The sequence below is a fragment of the Rutilus rutilus genome (genome assembly GCF_951802725.1).
Source record: "Rutilus rutilus genome assembly, chromosome: 25".
NCBI classification, from domain to species: domain Eukaryota; kingdom Metazoa; phylum Chordata; class Actinopteri; order Cypriniformes; family Leuciscidae; genus Rutilus; species Rutilus rutilus.
In genome coordinates, this window is record NC_140229.1 from 3,288,658 (window position 1) to 3,308,506 (window position 19,849).

Below are 19,849 nucleotides of genomic sequence, written 5' to 3' on the forward strand. Positions count from 1 at the left end.
GTTTTAAATTGGAATAATATTTCACAATATTACTGTTGATGATTGTATTTTTAATCAAATAAATGCAGCCTTGGTGAGCGGAAGAGACTTCTTTTAAAAACATTAAAAATCTTACTAACGGTAGTGTACATTAGTGCTTAATACAAACCTTGTAAAAAATAACTGGCAGGCCTCGTTTTTTTCCCTTCCAGATGTGCGTTCGTGTAAGGTTGTGATGAACAAGATTGTATATGAGAAACATCTCATGTAATTTTTCCCTCTTATGTGCTTATCTATATGTCCAACATTGAGTCTTTACTCTCGGTTACTGTGAGCAGATTCACCTTGAGTCCACGTGGCTTGCCAGTAAAATCCAGATCTGCTGTCATGAGTTTGGTTCACAGCCCTGCAGTGAAACAGCTGCACAATCTCCACAGCGCTCAGCCAGCTGCGCAACATAAAAATAGAGTCCAGCACAACAAAACCTATTAGCTTCAGTCCATCGCATTTGACCATCTTATTACATTTAATGTGAGATTTGTCAGAAAGTGTCCATGCAACATCTACACCGTTACCTGTTTGTCACGCTCATTCAAGTCTCGAAGGAAGGAAAAAAAAAAACATCATCCGTGCATCCAACATTAAATTCATCAACAGCACAGGACTCAACCATGAAGATGTGAGCTTCTTGTTTATTGTTATCAAGGAGTTCATGTTGGTTAATTGCATTGATAGCCGAACAACACGATCAACCCTATTAGCTTCTGTAAGGCTCACCGTCTGGCACGAGAAGAGATGCTGCTGGGTTAAACATACAGTATATCTTAATGGCAATTACATATGTTTAGTAAGTACATTCTCCTCTACAAGATATTCATGTACAATATACAAGTTTAAAAAATATAGTTTGCATTGAGTTCCACAACCGTTTCGTTCTCGTCACGATGACAAAAAATTCACATTAGTTGCTTTGGACCGTAATGCTTTCCGTGGAGCGACTTTGTTTGTTTGTTTCAAAAAGAAAGAAAAGAAAAAGATGTTGGTCACTGACACACACACACACACACACACACACACACACACACACACACACGTGGGTAATCTTTACATCATTGAGACAAAGCGAGAAAAGAAAAAACAGAAGACCGGACTTCAAAAAGCAAACAAACAGCAGTATCTTTGAAGACACAAACACGCTCACACACTTCAGGACAATAAACACACTACAGGACGGCAGATACACACATGATGGGCTGAGAAAACCAACTCAAAGAGCACCTACTTTTTGTATTTTAAAATGTGTAAGGAATCATCACTCGAGGTGAAGAAAGCGAGAAAGTCAAGGCCAAATAATATGAACGTAACGGAGCACAAGACACTGAAGGCCGTGAACGAAGACATGTCGCTGAGGAAAAGAAGCACTTGCGAAAATGTTAAAATACTGCTGACGTTGAACACAACAAGCAAACGTTAGATGGACGAGAGTTAAGAGTTAGTGAGGCAAGCAAAGATTAAAGTGTTAAAACTAGGGAAAGACGAAAAATTAGGCATGTGACCTGGCAAAAACAACTCATCCAAAAGTCAAGTTTGTCCATCATAGAGGGCCCAAATAACACTTTAAAACCCTTAATTATATCCACAAGCTGGAAATTATCAGGGTTCACAAATGTGCAGTCACTTTTAAAACAGTGATTTGGAAATTAAGTTCATACGGTGAATTGACGTAAATAAGCGATTTCTTTTTTTTTTTTTTTGCTTTTTTTTTTTTTTTTTAAACAGCAAAATATCATTAAAAAAAATAATAAGAAACAGGTTTCGCAGCTGCTGGGTGGCCTGATGCAGCAGAACAATTCAGTAACACAAACAAGCCAGTGACACGGACGTTTTGTCCCACGGAAAAGTCCTCAGAATCAGGATGTCTCTCTCCAGGGGGACAAAAAAGGCAAACCGAGGGTTTTCCGACACATCTGGGCTGAAGTTCTCCTGCTGTTCGGAGCAAAGTCTTAAGGACACTGGGCTTAAAACTGAAGGCAGAGGACATGACCATGGACTAGAATGATTCGGATCCTCCGATCTGAATTGAGCACTAGCATTGTATTAGGGTATTGGGCCTTTTTCACTGCATGTAAAATGAATGGACTGTATTGTGAAGAGGAAGAGCATCCCTTTGCTTTGCTGAGAATGGCTTCTCTTCTGCTCCCAATTACTTTAGTAAAGTGGTGATAGTGTCCTTTTTCTGTTAGAATATCACGCTTAATGCTTTCCAGAAAGAGTTCTCGCTTTCTTTACAAAAAAAGAGACAGAAAAAAAAAAAAAAAAATGAATGAGGCAAGACGTTAAGAGATGAACGTAATAGCAAAAGCTTTTCCCACAAGCGCTATAAATGTAGCCTGAATTGATTTCAGAAAAGTCCACACCCAAAAAAAAACATGATTTTGCAGGGGCTGTTTTGGGTTTATTCAGTATAAGGCTTCATGATCGTCACAGTGGTTTCTTAGTGTGGGGTTAAAAGGCTACGTAGCTGGAAGGAGAAATTAAATTCACTCCATCCGCATGTCTCTGAGCTCGTGTGGACCGGTCTCTGGGTTGTTGTTTTTTTTTCTTCTTTTTTTTAATTTTATTTCCTTTATTTTTTTTGTCGTCTCTCCGTTTAGTCATGATCACTTCTCAGGTTTTCAGGAGCGTCTGGCAACAACAAAAGCAGTTCCTGTCAGGGAATACAAAAAGACATCACATTATTTCGCTGTATTGGGCCACACCAAACACTTATTCAAAGACAGCACAAGATTAAAATAAAAAAAAGCTCTTTGGAAATCGACATCGCAGAGCTGTTAGTATTGTTGGTCTTTAGCCCTATACGGACGGAAGTAGTTTTTCAAACGGTTCTTTTCACCCAACTACTTTTACTAAAACAAAATCGTGGACTTGATTAGAAAAATCTAAATAGTAGTAAAAAAAAAAAAAAAAGTCACACTTGTGTTCGTGGTCAGAAATGACTACCATAGAAAATACAAAAAATATGAAAAAGGTCATACATTTTTGGGGGGTACAATCTACAAATCAAAAAAGCACACATTAGTGAAGGGTGACAGTCTAAAATACACACACTCCACCCATTACGCCAAAACTGAGTCAGAGGATGAAATCAGATCAGACACACAGATTGGTTTAGCTCTGGTAAAGAATTCCTTTTTAATGTGTTACATTTTTTATTGAATTTTGATGTATTTAACAAAATGTCTTTCTCTCTGTTCAGGTTTGACTGTAGTAAAATTAATGGAAAAACTGACACTTCAAATCATATTGCAAACAAAAAAATATCTAAACCTTAACAAAAATTAGTCTTTAAAAATGTCTAAATGTACATCCAAATCCACAACCGGCTTCTCCTCGTCTGTAAGTCGCTCTGGATAAAAGCGTCTGCTAAATGATTAAATGTAAATGTACTTTTACTTGATTTCATGTACAAATTCGGATGAGACTATCCTCTCTGTGTTTGTTACTGAGCTGGGAGTGTGTGTTTTCTAGAAGTCAGTGTTGCAGAAGGTCACATGCTGTGCTTGCGTCCATCGCGTATGATGCATATCTTTTAATTAATTATTTATTGATAACAAATGTATTATACGAACCCCATTTAAAATGCCCCTATTATCCCATTTTCTTTTTGGAGGCTCCTACAACAGGTTTACATGCATTCAAGGTCAAAAAACACATTATTTCTCTCATAATATGCATTGCAGCATCAGCTCTTTTCTCTCTGTCTCCTTTCCACGAGCCTCCTCTGCTCTGATTGGTCAGACGGCCCAGTCTGTTGTGATTGGTCTACTCTGCTCTGATTGGTCAGATGTCCCAGTCTGTTGTGATTGGTCTATTCTGCTCTGATTGGTCAGATGTCCCAGTCTGTTGTGATTGGTCTACTCTGCTCTGATTGGTCAGATGTCCCAGTCTGTTGTGATTGGTCTATTCTGCTCTGATTGGTCAGATGTCCCAGTCTGTTGTGATTGGTCTACTCTGCTCTGATTGGTCAGATGTCCCAGTCTGTTGTGATTGGTTTACTCTGCTCTGATTGGTCAGACGGCCCAGTCTGTTGTGATTGGTCTACTCTGCTCTGATTGGTCAGACGGCCCAGTCTGTTGTGAATGGTCTACTCTGCTCTGATTGGTCAGATGCCCAGTCTGTTGTGATTGGTCTACTCTGCTCTGATTGGTCAGACGGCCCAGTCTGTTGTGAATGGTCTACTCTGCTCTGATTGGTCAGATGTCCCAGTCTGTTGTGATTGGTCTACTCTGCTCTGATTGGTCAGATGTCCCAGTCTGTTGTGATTGGTCTACTCTGCTCTGATTGGTCAGATGTCCCAGTCTGTTTTGATTGGTCTATTCTGCTCTGATTGGTCAGATGTCCCAGTCTGTTGTGATTGGTCTACTCTGCTCTGATTGGTCAGATGTCCCAGTCTGTTGTGATTGGTCTATTCTGCTCTGATTGGTCAGATGTCCCAGTCTGTTGTGATTGGTCTACTCTGCTCTGATTGGTCAGATGTCCCAGTCTGTTGTGATTGGTTTACTCTGCTCTGATTGGTCAGACGGCCCAGTCTGTTGTGATTGGTCTACTCTGCTCTGATTGGTCAGACGGCCCAGTCTGTTGTGAATGGTCTACTCTGCTCTGATTGGTCAGATGCCCAGTCTGTTGTGATTGGTCTACTCTGCTCTGATTGGTCAGACGGCCCAGTCTGTTGTGAATGGTCTACTCTGCTCTGATTGGTCAGATGCCCAGTCTGTTGTGATTGGTCTACTCTGCTCTGATTGGTCAGATGTCCCAGTCTGTTGTGAATGGTCTACTCTGCTCTGAATGGTCAGATGCCCAGTCTGTTGTGATTGGTCTACTCTGCTCTGATTGGTCAGATTGCCCAGTCTGTTGTAATCGTCTACTGTGCTCGGCTCTGATGAATCAGATGAGCCCGTCTGTTTTGATTAGTCTACCACTTACATGTCACATGTTGGAAACCAGACGCATATTTGAATTCAAGCTCCAGATCTTCTTCAGCTCATAATACACGTTAAGAACGGTAACAATGGCGTGGGTTTCGAGGTCCACTCTCCTGCAGAGTTCAGCTCAAACCTTGATCAAACTCACCTGCCTGTAGCTTTCTAGTAACTCTGAAGACCTTGATTAGCTTGTTAAAGTGTGTTTGATTAGGGTTGGAGCAAAACTCGATGGATAAAAGTGGATCTTACAGGCCAGAGCTGAGAACCCTTTGCTCTAAACTATGAAAAGCAAATGCAAATGTTTGAAATACCCAGAAACAGCAGCTAAAGCAACTGTAGAATCTGGGACTGAACATACTGTGATGTGTTGTGGTGAAGAATGAGTCGTCATACCTGTTATTCGGACAGTCCTGGAGTCGGAGTCTCATCTGTGACTCTTCTGCTGTTGCATCAGACCCACATTCTCATAGACTCGAGAGCTGTCGTCCCTCAAACTGTACATATAAACATAAATAATTGATATTATACATCTTTCCCAGGCATAATGGGACAAGTTTACAGCTTACAGTTGGCATGAAATCAATGCCGACACTATGTATTGTCTAACTGGATGTTGCTAGTCTTATTATAAACAATTAACTTGTAAATGTTTATTTTTTAGATTTGATTTAATAATCTTTTGACCATTTTTCATGCACATGTAAATTTTGAGATTTTGGTCTATTTTGCTTCCATTTCCAAATTCCTGTTCTGGAAATGTAGATAATGTATAATCTGCATATTTAAGGATAACATTTCAGAAAACTTGTAATACACAACATTTATATTAATGTACCCCGATTAAGCAACTGGGGAAATATGGTGATATACCTTAGTTAATTTTTTCCCCTTATTACCTGTGGTGTCTTGCCTTAATCACAATGTAATAACTTGTTCTTCCTGTGATATACCTGTGTGACGATGTGTCACTTTTCACAATCCAATCAAAAACTGATGAAGTCACTTCTTATTTGATATCAGTTTCACTCAGAAATAGGTCACAATATAAACTCAGCAAAAAATAAATAATTGCCTGTAATGTAAGATGCCTATGACAGTGCCACAGGGAAACACGAAGGACAGCTGATCCTCCTTCAGTGCCTAACCATTTGTAACCATATGTCCCCCTAGATGTGTTTAAGAGCTTGTAAGTGCCTTGGTGGAAGAGTGGAGTAACATCTCACAGCAAGAGCTGGCAAATCTGGCTCAGTCCATGAAGATGAGATGCACTACAGCAATAATGACTGCTACTTCTGATATTGAGCCCCGCTCTGTTCAGGGACTCATTATTCCATTTCTGTTCGTCAAATGTCTGTGAAATTTGTTCCGTTTACGTCTCAGTTGTTGAATCTTTTTATGTTCAAACAAATATTTACACATACGAAATTGGCTGGGAAAAAAATCATTTGAAAGTAGGATAATGTTTCTTTTTGTCTTTTTTTTTTGCTGAGTATTTAGTAAAGTCAACTGCAAGTAATAAGTAGTAGTAATAACATTAATAATAATAATTCTATATTATACTGTTAAACTACATATCAGATATATTTTGATTTCCTGTGGTTTTCTCATTTTAAGCTGCAGAAAATAAAACTTCAGTTTCTAAATTCGACATCAAACTGAAGTGTTATTTTCTGCAGCTTAAAATGAGAATCTGATATGTAGTATAACAGTATAATATAGAATTATTATTATTAATATTATTACTACTACTAATAATAATAATGATAAATTCTTCCAAATCAGAATTTAGAGTTGGAACTATCACTTATATTTTTCAAACAAAACATAAAAAGCAAGGAAATTCTAATATGTCCTATTGCTTCATTTGTCATTTTTTCTGAAATGGTAAACATACTTCTCTACAAAACGGTCTATATCGTGAGGTTTTGTGTGAAATGCATGCGTGTTCTCACTCGGCACAGGTTGGCGTCGGTGTGCACGGTGGCAGAGGGCTCTGATCTCCTCCAGTCAGGTCAGAGAGAGAATATTTGATGTTGGTGTACTCGCGTCCTTTAATTTTACTTTTCTGAAAGAGACAAAAAGAATCAGGCTATTTTGAACACCACAAATCCAGCTCAATATTTGCGTAGTACACACCTGCTCCTCCTCTATGCGGCGCTGTAGAGTCTCAATATAATGCTGGACGGCCATGTATATGAACCGATACTGGGCCTCTGTCTGTACCATTCCTGAACGCTGAGATCGCACCAACTGGATAGTCTTGGGCACGTCAATATCACAGTCCACTCCTGCGCAACACACTTCTGGTTAGAGCTAACTTTAAAAAGGTACAACCTTTCCAATTCAGGTTGTAGGGCCTAATAATTGACATAAAGAGAATCAATAGTAGTGGTCGACCGTTACGCACAGAGAACACGTTTTTTTATGCAGTCTTCCAAGTGCACGCTTCAGAAGATCCCACAGCTGGAAGCTTGCAACGTTTGCGAAATTAAATATTTATTGGACATTCAAAGATTTGTTTAAATGATTAAAAAGCATATTTGCAGAATGCTGACGGTATATGAGGAAGAATTATAGCGTTTGCCTTTCTATTACTAATAATAGAAAAGCAAATACTGAAATACTTTGTATATACCTTTACTTTGTTATATACCGTTGTTCTGTCTAATAAGTACATTTAATAAATTAAGTAAAAGGAGAATGTCAAAATATGAGCCCCGCTTCAAACACATTGGACAAACATATTCATAGAACCGTGTGTAGTAAATGAGGCGAGGGTGTAGGGTTACATTTAAGTTTTTTAAATTCATTTATTTTTAAATGTCATTTTGGAGTTTTAAGGGATAAAATTGACAACAGGGGGACTTTAAAAAATAGCAAATATCGGCCAATATATATATATATATATATATATATATATATATATATATATATAGGCCTTGGCGATATAACGGTCAACCACTAATTAACAGATGATCAATCTAGATGTAAGGACTTTACCCTTTTCTCTGATGATGTCTATTAAAATATCAATAACGATAAACGTTCCTGTTCGTCCAATCCCAGCACTGTAAGAGAAACAGAAATGTTTATAACCAACAAACAGACTTGCTTGATGAAGAAAATCTGGACTGACATTTGGGATATTTTGGGGATTTTTAATTTTATCAATCAATAAATTCCACTAGAAACAAACCTTGTTGTATTATTTTAATTTAATACTGTGAAGCTGCTTTGATACAATCTGTATTGTGAAAAGCGCTATACAAATATACTTGACTTGACATTTCTAACCGAAAGCCTTAAAGGGTAACTCTCGCCAAAATTGAACCTAGGCTCTTTTTGTTAATCTACCCGAGTCAAACTTGCGTGTAAAAGCATAATTAGAATGGAAACGCCACTTTTAAGATTGACCGTATTTTCGTTTTAGGTCAAAATGCCTTTTGAATGGGAGTGAATGGGGCACGACTATGATAGGATCAAAATCGCTATTTTTAAAACACTAAGAAGGCTCGACACAACATGAAACTGTGCTGGAAGTATCACTAGGGGCTATACACATGAACTCCAGCTTTGACTACATTGTTTGTGTACACAGAGTTTACTAAAAAGAAAGATTTTGAACACCTCACTGTAGCTGTTGTTGTTCTCGGCCGCTGGCATTTTGTCAGTCAAAAATAGTCGATCTGTATCACTGAATCATTTCATTATTATATGAGGATTCTTTTTCAAATACAAGGTCAATATTGATTTTCACTAACGACAAAACAACAAATTATCCGTGAATTTATATGGAAACAAGCTTTAGGAGCTTTCCATCTGTACTCTCCTCATGTTACGTTGCATTCGGAGATCGACTACTTTTGACTGACAAAATTCCAGCCACCGGAAACACAAACTGATAAAGTGAGTCGTACAAAATCTTTCTTTTTAGTAAACTCTGTGTACACAAACAATGCAGTCAATGCTGGAGTTCATGTGTAGAGCCCCTGGTGATACTTCCAGCACAGTTTCATGTTGTGTCGAGCCTTCTTAGTGTTTTAAAAATAGCCATTTTGATGCTATCATAGTCGTGCCCCATGCACTCCCATTCAAAAGGCATTTTGACCTAAAACGAAAATACGGTCAATCTTAAAAGTGGCGTTTCCATTCTAATTATGCTTTTACACGCAAGTTTGACTCAGGTAGATTAACAAAAAGAGCCTAGGTTCGATTTTGGCGAGAGTTACCCTTTAAATATTTTGATTGAATGAGGTCAGTTTGAAGTCTGTTATTGATGGTGTTGTCATAACCTGCAGTGCACCACGATGGGTCCAGCCCCGTTTATGCCCTCCTGCTTCATTTTGACCTCTTCCAGAAAGTCCAGCACGCCGCCAGGGTCTCCGGGCACACCGTGGTCTGGCCATGCACGGAAATGGTACTGCCACACTGTACGCTCAGTGTTACCCTACCATATCAGACAGAACGCAGGTGTTAGAGACAAACTCTTGCGTTTATGGGTCATTTAACCACCTCAGGTTTACTTTACCTGTCCAACTTTTGACAGCTTCAGCTCTCGCAGGATGTAATCATGTGCTGAGGTTTCCTTAACGTTACGCACACGCATGGCTCCGTACTCCTTCAACGCGGACACGTCAGGCCAATACTTCACACACTTACTCTGTGAAGGAAAACACAATGCATCTCAGAACAATTCAGCTTTGGCTGAACATTTAATAAGAAATAAAACCGAAATTGTAAAATGGTTTAGAGCAATTATCAAATTGCAAAGGCAGAAATTTTCCAAAAGATAATTGTTTATTAAGGGCCAAATTTACTACACAGGGCAAATTAGCGTGAGAGTTAAATTCCCCCCAAAAAAAAACGCAAATGGGAGAGGAAAGTTCAGCACGTGATCTTCTGACGACATGCACATTTAAAGAACACAGACAGCCGGATCATTTTCATAATGCCCACCGCAATCTTCCAGGAGCAGCACAAATGAGCAGATGGTTTAAAACATGCTTTTTGGACGTTAAATAATGGCGCAAATACCAGTAAATTGACAAACGCAAACTTTAGTAAATCACCTTGCTTGAATTCTCTCCTCCCATAAATTTTGCATCTGAAAGGGAAACTCCTATAATTTCATATGCAATAACGTCAGCCGCAAAAATTACCCTGTGCACGCCTTCTCACTGCGTGTCTTTAGTGAATCCTGACAAAAAGAGGGTTTTGCGCTGGGACAAGCTGTTAGTAAATCTGTAATAGTACCATAACAATAGTAATATTCTCTTTTATGTTTTGCTAATATTTTTATTTAGTAATAATAATAGTAAAAAAATATACATTATCATCATTATTTTGATATTTAATCAAATTGTGCAGCCCTACAAACAGGAACAGTAAACCTGGAGCTCTTTTAAAAATGTATTTTAAATCGCAATAGCAATTTTTATCCAAAATAATATATATATATATATATAACCCCCCCAATTTCAGCAACTAACTTCAAGTTTCGAAAGTGTACATGCATTTAAATGCTGTTCACATATTTAAATATTTCTTTTAGCAAGCCAAAAATCACTTCATGAACCACAATGAAAATGTCCTGATGGGTAAATCCCTTGGGAAACGGCTCACCTTTCCCCGTTCCACTTCCTTCGTGGTCATGACGATGACTCGAGAGTTCTCCTGAAACACCATCCTCCAGAAGTCACTGATGGTGTTTTGCAGGCAGCCCTGCGTGGCGATGTAGCTCCTCTTCAACTTTGAATTGTTTGATTTAGTCTCATTATCAGGCTGGCAAACCACAAAAACCATTGATACACAAATATTTAATAATTCTGACAAGATTTGAAGGCACCTTTATTACCATGATGATGTTGGCGTTGATGTAATCAGAGCCTGGTTCATTTGCATCACCATCGGTCAGCACGACTCGCGTGTGGTCGACTGTGGAAGAGGCACAGAGATAAGAATATTAAAGGGGTCATGAACTTACTAGCTTTTTAAAAAATTGTATATTGTTGTCTGAGGTCAACTTATGACGTTCGCTTGGTTTTTACATTCAAAAACATCAAAATGAATAAGTAATAGGCTATTTTCTACCCAGGTTTTGAGCCTAGCTCCTGAAACGCTCGGTTTTTATGGGCGTGCCGCATTGAAGACGTGGAAGTAAACGCCCACTGCTATGATTGGATAACAGTTTTACATATTATAATGAGTTTCATGTAATGCGCGAATAGGTGGGCGGGGCTAAACCGGCAGTGTTGAAGTAGGCGTTGATCTTCTTCTGCGGAGGCGGGGTTTGAGACCCTTTGATGTCATAGATCCACACTCGTTCACTGTGCCTGGTGTCAATAAAAGCTTTTATTGGACTAACAAGGAAGTTTTCAGTTCTGAAACTTACAGGATATTCTTATAGTATGATGACCTCTTATATGTCAAAAGCTCAAGGAAAATTTGATTGCTCAGTTCATCACCTCTTTAAAATTACTGGCCCATCAGCACGTGGCATTCTGAGAGTTTTCTGGGATTTGCATGATGATGATGATGATGTTCACTTACAGGGAAGAATGTTCTTATATCTGTTCTTGTTTTTGTTTTCTGCCCGTTGACCCTCCTTGCGACTGTAGAGTAGTTTACACTCCTGCTGCTGAAGCGTCTGTGGACACAAAATTGAAAATGATTCCCAGAACTCGACCCTTTATAATAAAGGTGTGGGAAACTGTACATTGATTTATCAGTGTATCAGATCATTGGTTAATCTGACACTATACTGGGTGCTGATTGGCTCTCACCTCAAACTCTTCCCAGAATCCCTGCTTGACCTTATCCGTGGCCTCTGCCAGCTTGCTGAGCTCTCGTACCCGGCTCTCGATCTCTGCTGCATTGATGCGGGTCGTGTTCAGAGGCTGCAAGAAACACAACATTGATTTACTTGTATTATTTGGCTGGTATTAGGAATGTTAAATGTAAAAGTTTGGGGTTGGTAATTTTTTTTAAGAAGTTTCTTATGCTCACAAAGGCTGCATTTATTTGATCAAAAAATACAGTAAAAACAGTAATATTGTGAAATATTATTACAATTTAAAATAACTGTTTTAAACCAGGGTTCCTCAGACTCGGTCCTGGAGGGCCGCTGTCCTGCAGAGTTTAGCTCCAACACTGATCAAACACACCTGAGCAAGCTAATCAATGTCTTCAGGATCACTAGATGCTCACAGCTAGGTGTGTTTGATCAGGGTTGGAGCTAAACTGTGCAGGACAGTGGCCCTCCAGGACCTAGTTTCAGGAACCCTTTTTTAAACTGTAATTTATTCCTGTGATCAAAGCTGAGTTTTCAGCATCATTACTCCAGTCTTCAGAGTCACATGATCCTTTAGAAATCATTCTAATATGATGATTTGATGCTCAAGAAACATTTATGATTATTATCAATGTAGAAATTGTTGTTTGCGGTCTTTTTTTCAGGATTCTTTGATAAATAGACATTTCAATAGAACAGCATTTATTTGAAATAGAATCTTTTGTAACATTATTAATGTCTTTACTGTCACTTTTGATCAATTTAATGTGTCCTCTCTATATAAAAGTGTTAATTTCTTTTAAAAACAAAATCTCGCTGACCCCGAACGTTTGAACCTTAGTGTGTTCATTTAGCAAACTCTTTTGTCTAAAGTGATTTACAAATAAGGAACATCACAAGCAATTTGACAGTTCTCAATGGATCTTTCCTAAAAGTGGTCAATCAAACACCTGTTTGAGCTGCAGGACTGTCCCCAGTGTTTCCACCATAGGGTTTTTCTTGTAGTGCTCCACCAGGTCTGTGAGCGAGTCGAATTTCTCCCCACCGCCAACATCATACTTCAGATCATGCTGACAAAATGATAATAGAAATAATAGCCAACTTACATAACACAACACAGGAAAATATCCTTTTAATGACAGCGTTTTTTGAACTAAAACTGTTAAAATGAAAAATAAAGCATGTCATTTCTGCACTGCTAGCTGCGCCAAAAAATTGACTATTCAAACAGATTTCCAATTTAGACCAACAATTAAACATTAAAGGGTTAGTTCACCCAAAAATGAAAATTCTGTCAGTAATTACTCTCCCTCATGTTGTTCCAACCCCGTAAGACTTTCGTTCATCTTCAGAACACAAATTAAGATATTTTTGATTAAATCTGAGAGCTGTCTCACTCCTCCATAGGCTTCTATGTTATTGAAACTTGTCGGCCCAGAAAAGTTAGTAAAGACATTGTTAAAATAGTTCAAGTGACTACAGTGGCTCAACCTTAAGTTTATCAAGCGACGAGAATACTTTTTGTGCACAAAAAACAAACAAAAATAAGGACTTTATTCAACTCTTCATTTTCTTCTGTGTTTCTCTGAGTGAGTTCACGTAGTGTTACAGCGCAGCATCACACGCATCACACACATGACCAGCGTCGGCCAATAGTGAGCCTCCGTTCTGACCTACAACCCAGAAGCGCTGCGCTGTAACACTACGTGAACTCACTCAGACCCACACAGAGGAAAATGAAGAGTTGAATAAAGTCGTTATTTTTGTTTGTTTTTTGCGCACAAAAAGTATTTTCATCGCTTGATAAACTTAAGGTTGAGCCACTGTACTTGGACTATTTTAACGATGTCTTTACTAACTTTTCTGGGCCGACAAGTTTCAATAACATAGAAGCCTATGGAGGAGTGAGACAGCTCTCAGATTCAATCAAAAATATCTTAATTTGTGTTCCGAAGATGAGCGAAAATCTTACGGGGTTGGAACAACATGAGGGTGAATACATTTTCATTTTTGGGTGAACTAACCCTTTAATGCATACTAAATGCAATAACACATTTCAGCCTAAATATATGTTTTTATCAGCAATGCTTTAAAGCAGGGGTGTCCAAACTCAGTCCTGGAGGGCCACTGTCCTGCAGAGTTTAGCTCCAACCCCAATTAAACACACCTGAACCAGATAATCAGACCTTGATAATCTGGTTCAGGTGTGTTTAATTGGGGTTGGAGCTAAACTCTGCAGGACAGTGGCCCTCCAGGACTGAGTTTGGACACCCCTGCTTTAAAGGAATGAATGTAGAATCAACCTCTGCATCTTTAAAGTCAATAAACAAGAAAAAATATTTGTTTAAACCTACACTATTTGAGCTCACTATTCGACTAGTTGGATGTTGAACGACTAGTTGATCATTCTAATCCATCTCTAACTTAAAACACAGTTCACCTTCAAGTCATGCATCTGAAGTTTACCTGGCAGCGTATCATGACGTGGGTGACTTTGGGTTTGCCGTCGCTGGTGTCCGTCTTGTCGTCTCCGGTCCGTACGGAGAGCACAAAATCTCCCGGGTGACTCTGACTTTCTCTCACCAGGAAACTTCCGTTCTTGCCCTTCTCTGTCAACAGCTTCTCTGCCTCACGACCAGATAGATGACCATGAAACCACCTTGCAAAAAACAAAAAAAAACAAGATAACCTCAGAGGAGGGTATTCGGGTTCAGACGCCAATAAAAAAAAAAGCCTATAAAATACAACTATCGGCCCACGTTGTCATGGAAGGACAGACAGATAATGAGCAATGCATGTGCTCACCTCTCAGAAGTGGGATCGGCACAGTTGAGCGGGTATTTCAGCTCAATGACGTCTCCGTTTTTCTCTTTCAGCTGTCCGTGATGTTCCATGTAATACTGCACCAGCTCAGCCAGGGTGGCAAACTTCTCTCCACCGTACAGGTCATAATAGTCTCCCGTGTTTTGGATCTTAATGTGGGTGACGGCGCCATTTCGCCTAGTGAAGAGAAGAGCTTCAATTCAGTTTATACTAATACACTGTACAAAATGTTTTGTAATTTTAACAGAAAAGAGCTGCACGATTCTGGTTAAATTGACAATCACGATTTTTTTGTTGTTGTTTCAAACAGAGATCATGATTCTCCCACGAACAGACAACTAAACAAAATACTAAATGTTAATGCCGCAGTCTGTTTAAAATGTTTAATCAATCTGAATTCATTATTTTTAAAAACTGTTTTATGAATGATTCAATGACTCGCTCATAAATACTTCAAAAATGCTGATTCATCCGGTAATGAAACAAGTGAAAGCATCTCTTGAATGAATGATTCAATGACAAATATATTTTTAACAGTCACTTGTCGCCACCTACTGGCGTAACGACGTAACTGATACAAGCGTTATTTGAAGCGTCAAGTAACTTTCAAAAGGTAATTTGCTCTATTTTTCAGACATCAGTGTTTATATCTGAACTATAAACTTTAATCCCAGTTCTTCTGTGATCATATAAATATTTGTAACACAGAAATAACAAAACCGTGTGGTTGCAAAGACTGTTTGTGAAGCGGTTTCATGCCTAATGCTAACTGCTCTCTGTATCAGCGGCATATCTGAATGTCCCGATGTGATTTTGTCAAAGGTTTAAAAGACGCAGCTGAATCGTTGTCATTTAGGAATGAGATCGAGTGGGTGTTTGAATCAAGATCGCAACCTTTTAACGATTAATTGTGCAGCTCTAGTTACAGTAAAAACCTGTTAACTGATTAACTGTAAGTTACCTTGCCATAATGGTTAATAAGTGTATATGGTTTAACAAAGCATAATGTGCAATTTTATTAAAAAACACTGTCAAATGTAAGTTTCCTTTAAAGTATAAAGTATGATTAGCATATGAAATACGTGGTAAAAGCAGATTTTAGAAGTTCAATATTGACATATATCACTTAAAGGGATGGGTCGGAGTAAAATCAACCTAGGGTCCTTTGCACCATGACCTCGAGCCAAACACCCCCCAGAAGCCTTTTTTCCCTTGGTCGAACATTATTAAAGTTAGAGCTTATTTTAGAGATATCAGCCGAATGGCTTAGTGCAGGCGCTAATGGATCCAAGGATGTATCTCGTAAATTACCCCACTAATAATGCCCAGAATGGCACCAAACTTCTACAGTAGTACAAATAGGTTCTGTACTCATAAAACGAGGCATTGGAAAGTTTGTAAGTACATCAGGAGTTTATTTAAATAACACTTGCCTGATGGCTAATGCTACCGCTAACCCGGACGTCGACGTCACTTCAGTGGTTTGGGAAAAGCCTGTAAAAGTCCTGGCAGAAAGCGATGCGTAAGGATGTAGTGTAACGACACCCAGTTACAGGAATGCACTAATATTTTGTTGGTAGCTCCAGTTTGCAACAATTATTAGTTAACACTAAGTTGTCAACACTTCGGAAAAAAACAATTTGTTGTTACACTACATCCTTATGCATCGCTTTCTGCCAGGACTTTTACAGGCTTTTCCCAAACCACTGAAGTGACGTCGACGTCCGGGTTAGCGGTAGCATTAGCCGTCAGGCAAGTGTTATTTAAATAAACTCCTGATGTTCTTACAAACTTTCCAATGCCTTGTTTTATGAGTACAGAACCTATTTGTGCTCCTGTAGAAGTTTGGTGCCATTCTGGGCATTATTAGTGGAGTAATTTACGGGATACATCCTTGGATCCATTAGCGCCTGCACTAAGCCATTCGGCTGGTATCTCTAAATAAGCTCTAACTTTAATAATGTTCGACCAAGGGAGAAAAGGCTTGGTCATGGTGCAAAGGACCCTAGGTTGATTTTACTCCGAACCATCACTTTAATGAAATACAGTGTACAGGCCACAATATGCCATCCTGCAGGGATACCGGTATGGTCAGTATTTTTTACGGTGATTTTCTGACAAGCACAGCTGCCGTTTTAAACTTTAAATGTACGTTTTTTACCTTTTAAAATTTGCAGGATATTTTTTACAGTGTAAGTATAATATATTTTCCAATTAGCACTTGTTATTCCCAGCCTAAATGCTGGTGTGTGCGTCACCTCTCACCTGACGGAAAGCGTAAAGTCTCCAGGGTTGCTTTTGCTGGGACGGGCCAAGAAACTGCCGTCCACGCCACGAGTGAGTAGAAGGTTCTCCGCCTCCACTCCAGTGATGTTGGGGTGGAACCACCTAACGACAGAAACACAACACAGTCCGTCACGACATGAAAGTGTGATTTAGGCCGATAACTACTCGAAAGTAGAAAGAAGAAAGTGTGTGTGCATGTGTAAATATTAGCTGTATCATCGCCGATAATATATATTTTTTTTAATTATGTGCGAGGCTGCGTGCTGACATTATTGAGTATGTCACTCACTTTGCAAAAAACAAACATAAACACTATTATAATGCAGTTATAATGCCCTTAAAATTCCAAATATAGGTGCAACACCCCTGCATGAGCTTTTGTCTTGTATAATATGGTAGCCTATCGTTAAGCACACAAGCAAGAGTGCTGTTTTTTCCAATTTTATACAGATCAATAAACAAGAAGTTAATATTGTGAATTAACATTTGTCACTCGAGGGAGACTCGAACTCGTTCGCGTCAAAAGCTAAATCTGCTGTTCTTGCTACATGCCACTCTCCCACTTTACCAGATCGAGGTCTTTCATAATTTTGTCTGACCAAACCAGAGAGTGGTTGGAAGATTTTAATATGAAAAGTTTTTTTTCTCCATAATAAATCACACTAAATTAGCTGGTTATATATACAGGTCTAATATTTACACATGCACACGCGAAACGACATTCTTCTGATGCAGTCTGCTGCACGTCTTGATTGACAGATGTCTCGTCCAATCAGCGGTCAGTATTCCATTCGCCACATATACCTACCTTTTCCGTTTTGTCTGACTTGTCGTTGTGTTTTCTGATTTGTTCATTTGTTTTCAGATTTGTCGTTGTGTTTTCTGATTTTTTATTTTGTTTTTGGAAATGTTATTGTGTTTTCTGACTTGTTAATTTGTTTTTAGTCTTTCCATTGCGTTTAAATCTGATGTTTTCTGGCGCACTTGGTCTTCTCTGTGGAACTTTCTGGAAGATGCTTAGAGACTGATATATCCTTTTAATTACTGGTCTATAAAATGTCCCTGTTATTTATTTACTTTGCTATGCCCTGTTGTATTTCTATTATAATTGTTTTGTTTTTGCATTTTATATGCTTATGTATGAACATATATATCCAAAGATTGTAAGATGATATAGCTTATTATGGATGTACGTGCTGTTATGAGATACCAGTATCACTGTGTTGTGTTATTGTAAAAAATAATAATAAATAAATAAATAAATAAACAATAAAAAATGTGTTGTTTTGTTTTCAGAATTGTGGTTTGTTTTGCAATTCTCGGCCACCGTAATGAACACTTCTGACAACAAGCGGTTAATGTTGCTCATGAAACATGAAAGTACCAGCAGAAATGCTAGTGTATGAAATGTCATATGAAAAAGATAATTCACAATCAGAATCCAGTCCACAGATGCACAAAGAGGCGTGCAGCTCAACCATAAAACCATTTTAACATTAAATATTCAGAATATTGGATCAGAACAGTGAAATACATCCTGCAGGATCTTTTGCCGTCTTCTCACTTCAAACTATATAAACTTTGTGTCAAATATACTGTTGAAATGTGTGCTTGCACTATGTTTTGCAATATGTAAAACTGGCTTTCATTTTTTGTTCCTAGTGCAATGAGTTTCAGATTTGCCTAATAAGGTCACAACTCACAACCACAGATGTATTCACTTTTGCTTAAAGGCTGAATTAGGCAGGCATCTATTACGTTATTTTGGTCACACTTTAGATTAGGGTCCAATTCTCACTGTTAACTATCTATTAACTACAACTTTTGCCTCAATAAACTCCTAATTACTGCTTATTGATAGTTAGTAAGGTAGTTATTATAAGTACTAATAAACATACAATATCCTAGTAATATGCATGATAAAAACCAACTAGTTAATAGTGAGAATTGGACCCTAAACTAAAGTGTTACCGTTTTCTTTCTCTCTATCCATCTATGATATCACATGAAAACAATATTAATACAAGCAGGGCAATTACATTAACTACAATAAGCAAAATAAACGTTATTCACATCACACTACTGTCAAGCCATCCTTCAAAACACAGTGTCACGTGACGTCCCTGTTGGTCATCCCTGTCTGTGGACAAATCTACACTATGACCTGTCAATCATCATCGGCAGACATGAAATATGATCATTGAGCAAACTTTTATCGTCCTAAAATCAGTTAATTCAAAGTAATTCCTCACTAGAGTGACTCTTTCACACTCAAAACATGTCCAGTCTCGCCCTGTTGGGTTTAAATCATTAAACTGTCTGACATTTAAACGCGTTCATTTCGCACTTTAGACATTTTAAACTCTTCAAACAAACATTATTTGGATTTATCGTACAGATAAGATGCCCGACAGTGACGAGAAACGCAAAATAAACGAGATTATTAGGTTTGTTTTTGCTTGTTTCTCACCTTCGGGATGTCATCTCTCCCACACTCTGTTTACTGTATTTTCACTCAGTTTCCGGGTAAAAACTCAGCTTAAATCGACAGTCCCGTGTTCAGCGCCTCATACGGCAGCAGGTCCCGCTCGGTTTGGGTTCGGACAGACGGACATGAGTGAATAAAATGCCGAGAAAGAGGGACCAGGAGCGCTAGGCCGCGGCGGCGGAGAGAGTTTTCTGGAGTCGATTGGAAAAACGTCACCAGAGCTGCGACACACACACAGCGCGCGACGCGCCGCACTGACGCGCCCTCTAGAGGCGGAACACTAGAACAACAGCTCAACAAATGCATAATATATATATATTTGGGTTAAAAAATACCTAGATGAATGTATAAATGAAGTGTATTTTGGATTCTCTAACTGGCCAGCATAAAAAGTTCAAAAGTTTTGAACAATGAACACGCAATCATTAAAAACAAATACTGAGACTGTAAAATATTACTTATGAATCAGAATCAGAATGAGAAAGAGCTTTATTGCCAAGT

General features: G+C 38.6%; 1 protein-coding gene across 3 annotated transcripts; it reads right to left on the reverse strand.

Moving 5' to 3' along the window:
• Window positions 1-651: 651 nt before the first annotated feature.
• ptpn11a (protein tyrosine phosphatase non-receptor type 11a) lies at window positions 652-19,591 on the reverse strand. 3 transcript variants are annotated; one of them, XM_084400090.1, is made up of 16 exons: window positions 19,331-19,591; window positions 16,840-16,962; window positions 14,557-14,751; window positions 14,218-14,410; window positions 12,702-12,821; window positions 11,744-11,857; window positions 11,511-11,607; window positions 10,816-10,895; window positions 10,584-10,709; window positions 9,490-9,621; window positions 9,254-9,408; window positions 7,962-8,029; window positions 7,098-7,249; window positions 6,914-7,026; window positions 5,355-5,455; window positions 652-2,686 (listed from the first exon to the last, which is right to left on the reverse strand). In XM_084400090.1, the coding sequence occupies exons 1-15, from the start codon at window positions 19,342-19,344 to the stop codon at window positions 5,386-5,388; spliced, it is 1,752 nt and encodes a 583-aa protein (XP_084256216.1). In that variant the 5' UTR covers window positions 19,345-19,591; the 3' UTR covers window positions 652-2,686; window positions 5,355-5,385. The 3 variants fall into 3 exon arrangements, with proteins under 3 accessions (XP_084256216.1, XP_084256215.1, XP_084256214.1); XM_084400089.1 differs by having other exon boundaries at window positions 10,807-10,895; window positions 19,331-19,589; XM_084400088.1 differs by having other exon boundaries at window positions 10,584-10,742; window positions 19,331-19,576.
• Window positions 19,592-19,849: the final 258 nt, after the last annotated feature.

Excerpts from the sequence above, each read along its gene's own strand:
- ptpn11a (XM_084400088.1), bottom strand. Across the intron at positions 8,030-9,253 it reads CCCATCGTGGTGCACTGCAG|TGCTGGGATTGGACGAACAG; the intron begins GTTATGACAACA and ends TTTCTCTTACAG. Across the intron at positions 5,456-6,913 it reads CCGACGCCAACCTGTGCCGA|TTTGAGGGACGACAGCTCTC; the intron begins GTGAGAACACGC and ends TTATATGTACAG.